Below are 10,504 nucleotides of genomic sequence, written 5' to 3'. Positions count from 1 at the left end.
GCCGCTGTCCGCGTCCACCTAGCAGGGGAGCAACTCCAGGGTCTCTGGGAGCCCCCGAGCGCTGCCGGTCCGAAATCCCAGTAGCCCCGAGTCCCGCTGCAGCAGGATAGCGGCCTGTCCCAGCACATCTCGCTTGCTGCAGTCAGGGCTCCCCACAGCAAACACTCAGTACAAGAGTGGCACTAATAGAGTGACTGATGCTACTGCTCATCCCTAGAGACTCTCATCCCTCTTTGCTGCCACATGGAGTCAGTAAAATTCTCCAATGGCCTGCACCAAGTCTGTCTTTCTGGCGGCTTTCATCTTGTTTTTCTTGGCRTTCTCGCTGTGTGATGTTTGTAGTGACAGGCTCTTTGACCCTCTTCTTCCTCCTCACTTCTTGAGTTAAGAGCCACCCCCACCTCCACCCCCACTGACAGTCACTGTAGATGAGAGTAACCTCATGAATGGAATGATTTCTTTGGCAATGACATTTTCCATAAAGTGTGCACCCTGSAATGAATTTGGGAGACTGAAAGGCTTTGCCCTTTGTTTTTGTAAGGTTTCCTGCCACTGCAGACTGGGAACTGCCACTCCACTGCTGGCAGACACCAAACCCTGAGAGATGTGACCTACAGAGAGCAAGGAGGGGATTGCTATGAAGACCAACRTGCAAAGTGCTGAACACTCCTTCTGATGGTGTTGTGATTGGTCTAGCTACACAATCTGCAAGTAGATAAATGATAGAGACAGGAAGGAATGCTGGATCTCTACTCTTTTGTTGTTCTGGAGTGACCAAAATCATGTGGAAGTGCCTATGGAGTTTCTGATACATGATAAGGAATAGGTAGGGATGAGGTACCAAAATGAGGCTTGAGAGCCCAGAACTCTGTACTGGYATCTTTGAAAGAAGGCGCTTCTTCCCACTGTTGTCCCACCATTGTCCCYGTAACTTAGAAGAAGAGTTGGAACTGGAGGCTTTGTGTGATCTGGGCATCCAGCTCACAACAACTCCATTCTCTGTAGGATGCACTACTTGCACACTCGCCCCTGGGCCATGAGCCTGCAGGATTGCTGCAGTGCTGGATTGTAGATGGSGGGGTTCTTGCAGCAGTAGGGGCAGGTCCAAGTGCTGACTGACCCAGTCTGCCAGAGACAGAGGAAAGAATAGTGATCCAATCAGGATACCTCCGCAGCCTGTGGTCCCTGTTATTCAGGCTGGGGTTTCCCCCAGGCAATGTCTTGCTCCTTTCAGGATGATAGGAGTACCCCACATCCCCAGATGCCCATTTCCCTAGACAGATGTGACCGTGTGTATGCAGACTGGTTGGATATAGCAGTTTTTTCACCTCTCTATCATCCTGCAGTTGGTGTTTGGAGCGTGGCTTTGCTCCCAAAGCCACAGGTCTCTGGTTATATTTCTTTCTGAAATGACTTCCCAATTCATTCATGTTTTTTTTCCTATGAGCTGGAGAGGTAGCTTCAGCCGATGACAGAGGGATCCGACTTAGCGTTCCAAGACAGGATCGTCAACGTCTCTCATCCCTCTGAACTTCGCCTTGAGGATGAACCCAGGTGTGAGCAGGATGTACCTGTTGCCAGGACTTTCCAATGGCTGAATTTCAGTTTGAGGACTTGTTAGCATCTTTTCCCCCCTCAACTGTCCCCCCCATGCTTGAGGCCCTGGGTTGCCCCTCTCCCAGCATCTGGTCTCTCCCCAGTAGGCAGCCAGGACAGTGAATTGCTCTAGCCACGGGCTCTGTGCCGGAGCGACAGCCTTTCTGCGCTGTGTGGTAATTATCTGTTTTGATTTGTGTTGTATATCTGTGTTAGACAACCTGGTGCAAGTTCTGTTTGCTTCCCTAATTGCTGCCAAACTCTGAGCTGCTGGTTTTAAGTTTCTTCCTTTTCTCCTCTCCTCTTCTTACACTCTCAAACAAATTTAAGCCATGTGCAAGCATCAGAGCCCCAAATCCTCTGTCGGGCACTATAAGTATAGGCAGCAGAGGCTGGGTCTGAGCGAGAAGTGGTGCCAATCTGTCTGCACAGGGATGCACCCATCCCTGGAGGACAGTGTCTCACCAAGCTGATGCCACCAATATTATGCCACTAGGCTGTCTGTTGGCACATCCACATCAGTGCTGCTTGCAGCATGGCAGAGACGAGCAGGTTTATCAGCTGTTGTGGCCCTGCTTCCCCGCTCCTCTCCCCTGGCTGCTGTCTGCACAGCCTTGCTCCTCCCTTGCACTTCGCTGGCTGCTGGCTCCAGGGAGGCAATTCAGCTCACTAAATGGTCATAAAACTACTCCACAAACCTGGAAGGAGGCCAGAGCTCTGTGTAGATTGCCTTAGCACCAGCTCCCATTCCGCATCCCTGGTGTGCTGGGTAAGGAGTTCCTGGGATATACTATACGTGTGCACCCTGCGGTGTTTATATTCATAGAYTGGACTGTGCAGCTCAGCTATCTGTGCTCTTGTTTTCTTCTACCACTCATTTTAGCTGGCTTCTCTCCTCCCAATTGATCTGGAAGAGTTAGCTCTGGCACTGGACATTGGGAAGATAAAAACTATGGTCAAATATGTGAGGTAAGGGACAGGAAAGGATATTCCTGCTTTCCAGCCACAGCCCAGGGTCTGCATAGAGGGCTGCAGAGGCCCAGCCCTGGAAGGAAGGTTCTGCAGGGTACTGTCCGCATACCAGATATCCTCCTTGTAAGCCAACATTCACATACCATGACCTTCACATGTGAAGGTCCCTGGCTCACCAGTCACAATACTGGTCCCTTTTTTGCCCTCAGTCACCAGTGTAACAAGGACACTTCCTTTGAGAGCTGGGACCTAGGGCAGGGAGAGGCTCCGGGGCAGGAATTCCAGCTCCCAGACAGGACCACAGCTAAAACTATGTCCCTGCCAGGCCTCCTACATCAGGGCCCTGCAATCTCTGTCTCAAATCAAGCGCCTAAAATACTTGCCTTACTTCACTCCTGGCTTTTAGCTTGTGTCTGTAGGGAGTTGGCAGCAGAGAGTGTCCTTAGACCCCATTAGCCGTCACCAAATGGATGTGCCAGCCAGACATGGTTACTCACTGAGCAGCCTCCCTCCCGTGGGTGCTGGGGGAGGTTGTCCCTCTCTCTTGCCAGTCCCTGAGCTGAGCTGGGCTGCCTGGACCCTCTGCCCTGTCCCTTCCTTGAGCTGCCCACAACTGCTTCATCTCAGCCCCATTGCCTCCCTCAAGCAGATGGAAGGAGGACGGAGAGGGGCTCCAGATGGCACTAGCCCTCAGGGCCCACCTGAGTGAGCAGGGTCCTTGCTCCCAAGGAGAGGAGCCAGATCCTCTCCATTGACAGCCGCTTTCCCCAGCAGCCGAGCGCTTCCCACCAGCCACCTGCCTGCACCGGGACGGCTCGTGCTGGGCAGCCGTGGGGCAGAGCCGCCCCCGCCGGGCAAGCGGTGCTTCCTGGGGAGCCAACTGGCACCGCGGAGCCTGGCATCTGCACCGGGCATGGCTCCGCGCCAGCCGCCTGCTCATGGGGCGCAGCCCCGGAGCGGCAGCGCCGGAGACACCGGCCCAGGTGCCCGGAGAACTTCACCTGCGCCCCAGGACAGGCACCTGCTGGACGGGAGGGGACCCAGACCCCATCAATTATTTACATCCGTATTTATAGAGGGAAATGCGTTTAATAATGCATCGTGGGGTGTGGCGGGGCTGTTTGAAAGCCTGCCTTGCTGCAGCTGAAATATTTATTGGCCTGGTTTGCTGTGGTGCCGCCTGGCTCGCGGGCGGCTGGGAGACTCAGCTCCCGGCCGGCACCAGCTCTGCCATCCAYGGCACAGCTGGCACTGTGCGGCACATGGAGCCGCAGCCTCTCCCTGCCTGCACCAGCTCGGCCTCTTCCTTTCTTCCTCTCCCTCTCTCCTGCCCACCCAGCCCTTCCCACGCACCTCGCCGTGTGGGTGCCCACCTCCCTCCCTCCTCTTCTCCCTCCTCCATCCCTCCTGCACACAGGCCTTTAATTCTCCCTCTTTGCTCAGGCTGGAATTGCTGGGGTAGCAGGATTGTCCCGTGCTGCTGTCCAGGCCTTTGTGAGGAGGGTCTCRTTTGCTGTGGGGACAATGTGCATTTGTTCTTTCTGCTCAGATTTGCCCTGAAGGGGCCCCAGGATTTCACCGCAGGATTTGCACCRCCTGAGCAGGCCAGGGCTGCTGTGGGAAATATCTGGGGGTGCTTCATGAGGTGGGGTGTCTCAGGGCAGCTGAGGCAGGTTCCTCTCTCCTCCATGGCAGCCCCCAAACATGCTTCACAGGGTCACTTTGGCTCCTGGAGGGAGGTGGGCAAGGGGTGGATCTGTGATTCAGTCCTGGCACCTTGCACTTTGCAATGAAGCGATGCAAAACCCAGAGGAGGGATAATGGATGGACGTGCCTGCAGGGAACATTTAGGGACAGAACTCTGCCACTGCTGGGATACTGCAGGTGCCAGGGCCACATAAACCCTCCGAGGACACCGCTCTGCTCGCTGGGCTATGCCCAGCCCAGCAGTGGCCTCATGCAGCACCTGTGGCTCTCTGGTGCCTCCAGTGCTGTCCTGCTCCCCACCATCCCCTGGGGATGCTGAGCTCCCAGGCAGGGTTCCCAGAGCTGAGCAAAAGCACTTGGCTTTGCCCAGGCCTTGCCAGCTGGGGTGGCCCATCCACCCAGCCTGCAGCAGCCGCCTCTGCCCTGAGCACCACGGGCTGCCTTTGCAGAGACAGGCTGGATCTGCCGGCTGTGACACATTCGTCACCTCAGCTCTCAGGACCAGGCCTATGTGCCTGCAGAGGAGCACACAGTGCCCACGGGAACTGCAGGGTGGCCGTGGTGGCAGAGGGAGGTGGGAGGGTTGCTGTGTCCCGGTCGTGGTTCAGAGGTGCTTTGGGAGATGACAGAGAAAAAGGACCTCCCTTGAGGTCTTCTTAAGGGTCCCTTTGTGGTCCTTCTCCCTGTTGTCGGGATGAGCCAGGTGCCCCTTTTCCCAGCTCCTGTCAGTGGCCCAAGACCCTCCTCTCCTGGACCCCTCTGCGGCCCCTGGCGCTCGGGGAGCCCAGCGCTCATGGCAGCTCCTCACCCCTCCTGCCTGTGTTGCAGAGAGACCCGTGGAAGATGTCGAACCAGAGAAACGGCGACACCAAGCCCCCATGTTTGCCCCGCAATGGACTGGTGAAGATCCCCACACAGCCCAACGGACTTGGCTCCGCCAGCATCACCAAAGGGACCCCCGCCGTGAAAAACCGCCTGTGCCAGCCTTCCTCCGTGCCTGCCATCCTCAGCCCGGCCTTAGCCAACCACAGCGACCTGCCCATACCCAGCCTGGCATCGCCCCTGTCCTTGGCCGCTCTGGCCGGAGTGTCGTCYCCTCCCAGCGCCTCCCTGGTGGGACTGAACTCGAGCGAGGCCTCCCCGGGCAAGGAGCAGCCCTCGCCGGAGCGGCTGCCCGGCTCGCCCTCGGAGAGGCAGCTGGCGGTGGACGAGAAGATCCTCAACCGCCTGTTCTGGTACTTTTCGGCCTGCGAGAAGTGTGTGCTGGCCCAGGTGTGCAAGGCGTGGCGGAGGGTGCTGTACCAGCCCAAGTTCTGGGTGGGCCTCACGCCGGTCCTGCACACCAAAGAGCTCTACAACATCCTGCCCAGCGGCGAGAAGGAGTTCGTCAGCCTCCAGGGCTTCGCTGTCCGGGGCTTCGACGGCTTCTGCCTCGTGGGTGTCTCCGACCTGGACATTTGTGAGTTCATTGACAACTACCCCCTGTCCAAGAAGGGGGTGAAGTCCATGAGCCTTAAGAGGTCGACCATCACAGACGCGGGGCTGGAGGTAGGTGTCCCCAGCACTGGCAGGAGGGGAGCGGGTCCTGCACCAGCCTCTCCATGGCACGGGAAGTGGGAGCCACTGATGTAGCAGCAACCCCATCCCCTGCAGCCCCCATAATGACCCTGATGGGACATTGGCATCATTACTGGGGTCTAGCCTGGATCCACCAGCTTGGGAAGTGCTCCTCATCTCTGTCCTTGTCCCTAGGAGCACAGCCTGCACTGGCTGTRCCCCCCAGCCCAACTCTCTGCTCAGCCATCAAGCCCTTTCGAGCACTTGTCCCTGGGTCCCAGGAATGATTCCTCTCTCCTCTGCGTGGAGGTGTCTCCTTCAGGCCTGGGGCTTTATTTTGCCCCCACTTTGCTTGCCCAGCGTGGCAATGTGTGTGCAGGGCTGGAGGAGCTGACGGTCTCGCTGGTGCGGTGCCACCGCAGCCCTGTCCAGCTCCCACATTCACCATGGCAGGGAGCCCCCAGTGCCACCGGTGCCAGTGAGGGCTCTTAATGGAAACAGACGGGGAAGACTCATAAAAGCCAATCCCCGCAACTCAGGAGAGGTGAACCCCTGATGACACATGGTCACTTTGCTCCAGTGCAATAAGGTAGCACTCATCAGCTGCACTGCAGTGCCTAACCCTGCATGCCCACCTTCTCTGCTCCTTTACCCAGGTGGTAAAGTAGGCAGGAGCCTCCATCCTGCAGTGCAGGGGCTGTGCTGGGAGCCCCAGTGCTCAGCCACGCACCGCAGGAGCCCCGCCAGGCTGGGTATCCCCTCTCGGGTGCTGTGGTGTGCAGGACATCTTCCCTCCTCTCCTGCGTGTCCCTTTCTGGAGGGATGTTCCACCCTGACACATGGGCTGTGTCCTCTCTATATGGGGCTGCCTGTCTGGTGCTGCCCACTCTCACCATCCTGCTGATGCTGACATGTCCCATCAGCTCCAGAGATACACGGGCAAAAGAGGGCCCTAGGAGGAGGTGGAAAAGGATGAACCTCTGCAGTCTGGCTCCATCGCTTGGGAGGACATGGGGATCCATAAGCTATTGAGAGTGGGGAAAGGCTGGAAGGGCAAAGGGCTGGCRGCAGTTGGAAGAGCCCAGGGCAGGACGCGGTGGGTAATTTAGCACCTGATGGAGCCCGGCAGGGCTGTGAAGGGTCTCCCTGAGTCTTGCTGGCACGGCCGCGGGTGGCACTGGCATGGGAGGTGCTGCGGGAGCGGGTGCAGCCTGCGCTGACCACGAGCCTCTCGCCAGGTGATGCTGGAGCAGATGCAGGGCGTAGTGCGGCTGGAGCTGTCGGGCTGCAACGACTTCACGGAGGCCGGGCTCTGGTCGAGCCTCAACGCCCGCATCACCGCGCTGAGCGTCAGCGACTGCATCAACGTGGCCGACGACGCCATCGCGGCCATCTCGCAGCTCCTGCCCAACCTCACCGAGCTCAACCTGCAGGCCTACCACGTCACGGACACGGCGCTGGCCTACTTCACCGCCAAGCAGGGCTACACCACCCACACCCTGCGCCTCAACTCCTGCTGGGAGATCACCAACCACGGCGTGGTCAACATGGTGCACAGCCTGCCCAACCTGAGCGTGCTCAGCCTCTCGGGCTGCTCCAAGGTGACGGACGACGGCGTGGAGCTGGTGGCCGAGAACCTGCGGAAGCTGCGCAGCCTCGACCTGTCCTGGTGCCCTCGCATCACCGACATGGCCCTCGAGTACATCGCCTGCGACCTGCACAAGCTGGAGGAGCTGGTGCTGGATCGGTGAGGGACTGTGGACGGGTGGGAGCTGGGCCKTGGCGGGGAGGCCGGTGTCTTGTCTTGTCCATGGGCAAAGGGGATGGCTACGGATGCAGCGAGTTGGCCGTGGCCGGAGCAGGACTCCACAGCTCCTTCCCTGGGCCGTGGGGCTGTGTCCGGCCGGCCTGACGCCCGCTTCCCCCGGCAGGTGTGTGCGGATCACCGACACCGGCCTCAGCTACCTGTCCACCATGTCGTCCCTGCGGAGCCTGTACCTGCGCTGGTGCTGCCAGGTAGGAGCCCTCCCTTCCCGCGGCGCAGCTCCCTGCTGCACCYGGAAAGCCAGAGAGCCAGCCGGGCAGCTGGAGCCGCGCAGTGCTGGGAAAGGGAATAGGGACCAGGGATCTCATCCTGCTACCACCCCGCCAGGCTCAGCTGCCTTGGAAGCAGCAGCGGGAGTCGCGCTGCTCCTGGCAGTGCTGTTCCGGGAGCTGGGATCCCAGATCTTTTTCTTTCCTAGGTGCAAGACTTYGGCCTGAAGCATCTCCTGAGCATGGGCAGTTTGCGCCTCTTGTCTCTCGCAGGTGAGACCCCTGCTCCGCTCCGTCCTCGGCCTGGGCACCGAGGGAGAGCCTCCACATGGGAACAGGGACAGGCCCCTGRGGATAGGCTTGGGGTGGAGCTCCAATGTCCCATGCCACTGGTCCTGGTGGCGCTCCCCTTCCCGGTGGGCTCCCGTTGGACACCGGGACAGACGCCCAGGCCGCGGGGACAGGCACCTGCAACGCGGCCACCCCGCCAACACGCCGTGCTCTCTGCTTGCAGGCTGCCCCTTGCTGACCACGACGGGGCTCTCGGGGCTCGTGCAGCTGCAGGAGCTGGAGGAGCTGGAGCTGACCAACTGCCCCGGTGCCACCCCGGAGCTCTTCAAGTACTTCTCCCAGCACCTGCCGTGCTGCATGGTCATCGAGTAGCCGCTTCGCCGCGCGCATCGGCCGGTCCGCGGAGCCGTCTTCTCCAGCCCCAGCAGTGACCCACCGAGCTGCGCCATCGTCTGACATCACCCACCTCATTTCTTTCTGTCTGAGGAGGAGAGACGCAAGAGACACTGTCGATTTAAGCAACCGCGTGTAAAGCCGAGTCCCGCACATTGACGCATCGGACACTGGCACTGGAGAGACTCGTCGCTCCAGGAGGAGGCGGGGGACAGGGCGGCCGGTGCCTGCGCCCGCCCCGCTGCAGCCCAGCGGGGTGCTGGACCTTCCCCACTTCTCCATCGTCGTCTTCGTCGTGCGCTGCCCCGCAAGCCCCTCCCAAGCACACAAATGGACGCGCAAACCGCCAAAAGCGCACGCGGACGGAGCCGAGCGAGGAAGGAGGCGGCGGCGGGGCGGGCAGCAGCGGTCCCAGCTGCCGGGTCCCTGCGCTCCCGCTGCCCTGGGCGAGCTGGGCGCTGAGTGCCCGGGCACGGAGAGGAGGAGGAGGAGGAGGAGGAAGGATGCGCCCTGGCGGGCAGCGCTTTTCGGCCCTCCGGCGGACGCACCCTGGTGCCCTCCAACGCCGGCCGCCCCTCGCCCCCCTGTGCTGTACAGCCCCGGCGCGCGCCCCGTCCCCGGGCGCCCGGCGCCCTCCCGCTGCCCCCCGACGTCCCCGGCTGCCTGCCGCCCTCGCATGCTCGCTTGCTTCCGTCTCGTGCCAAGGGAGCCCCGCGCTGCCGCCGGCGGCCGCGGCGGCTCCTCCCGCCCCGACGGGCCGCGCGTCCCGCCCGTCCCGCCGCGCGGCCCCGCTCCCGCCCCGCCGCCCGTGGGGTCGTCGCTGCTCTGTCTCCCCGGGGAGGGCGGGAAGGGGGACACCGGCTGCGGCCCCGCGGGCACCCGGAGCAGCCCGCGCGGCCGGGCCGGCGCCGAGGAGATGCCACCTCAGGACACCAAGCACTGCAGCTCTTCCAGCCTCTAAAGCCATGGGCGCGGCGGCCCCTCCGCTCCGCGCTGCCGCCCGGGGCAGCCCGGGCCGCGGAGCGGGGCGGCCCGGGGCGAGGAGGAGCGCGGCCGCGCGGCGCCCGCCCTCCGGACTCGCGCTTTCCGGGCTCCCTTTGGGTTTGTTTCGCCTTTGTAACGACCGGGAAGGAACTGCTGTCCCGAGCGCCGCCGCCTCCGGCTCTGCTTGGCTCGTGGCCCGCGGGAGAGGGTCCACGCGCCCCGTGGGGACGGCCACGGCCGCCAGGAGGGGACGTGAAAGAGGAGAAATCCCCAGAGCTTGGGGTACGGGGGGTCCCGGACGCGTGTGCTGCGTTCCCACTGCCCCACAGCCATGTTGGGGTAGGAGAAGACGGGGATGCGCCCCCAGCGCCCCATGGCACCCGGACACCCCGCTGCCCTCCCCACATGGGGGCACCCCACATCCTCCAGAGCCCCCCCAGGCTCCACGGCGCCTCCATCTCCCCCAGGGCTGCCTTCTCTGGTGCACCCCTATASCCCATATGTGCCCCCCCATCCCAGGGTACCCTGCTCCCCCCAGGGGCACCCCAGGGCGCTCCCTGTGCTCAGGGCACCCCCACATCCCAGCGCACACCCCACAGCCCCCGCATGTCCTGACCCCTCCAGCGCTGCCCCATAGCCTGCCCTGCGCCCCGCCGTGCCCCCACCGAGAGACGCAGTGTCCCCAGCAGTGTCCCCAGAGCCCCCTGACCCCCATGGGCACCCCATGTCCCCCATGGGGCAGCCCCACTTGCCCTGGCTGGGCAGCCCCCCCGCATCCCTGGCAACACCCCGCCCCTACCCAAAGGGGCGTGTCTAGGGCGGGGCTTGATTGCGGGGGCGTGGCTTGAGCCAGGCACGGGAGTTGTTCCAGGGGCGGAGCCTGTGGCCGGGGATGGGCGTGTCCAGGGCGGGGTTTTTCTGGGGGTGCGGCTTTCTCCTGGGGGCGGAGCTTGTTCTGGGGGCGGAACTT

The 10,504-nt window shown here is 61.8% G+C and overlaps 1 protein-coding gene across 1 annotated transcript in view; it reads left to right on the top strand.

Moving 5' to 3' along the window:
- FBXL16 (F-box and leucine rich repeat protein 16) overlaps window positions 1–8,941 on the top strand; it is a 15,957-nt gene extending 7,016 nt beyond the window's left edge. The window contains exons 2-6 of the mRNA XM_026048989.1: window positions 5,104–5,823; window positions 7,071–7,579; window positions 7,764–7,848; window positions 8,076–8,139; window positions 8,381–8,941. Of these exons, the coding sequence (XP_025904774.1) occupies window positions 5,119–5,823; window positions 7,071–7,579; window positions 7,764–7,848; window positions 8,076–8,139; window positions 8,381–8,529 (1,512 nt within the window). The 5' untranslated portion in view covers window positions 5,104–5,118 and the 3' untranslated portion in view covers window positions 8,530–8,941. The remainder of the gene's footprint in view (window positions 1–5,103; window positions 5,824–7,070; window positions 7,580–7,763; window positions 7,849–8,075; window positions 8,140–8,380) is intronic.
- The last annotated feature ends 1,563 nt before the right edge of the window (window positions 8,942–10,504 follow it).

The sequence above is a fragment of the Nothoprocta perdicaria genome, unplaced genomic scaffold (assembly GCF_003342845.1).
Source record: "Nothoprocta perdicaria isolate Ctin4 unplaced genomic scaffold, notPer1 scaffold_59, whole genome shotgun sequence".
In the NCBI taxonomy this organism is placed as follows: domain Eukaryota; kingdom Metazoa; phylum Chordata; class Aves; order Tinamiformes; family Tinamidae; genus Nothoprocta; species Nothoprocta perdicaria.
This window is presented reverse-complemented; position numbering and strand designations above follow the sequence as displayed.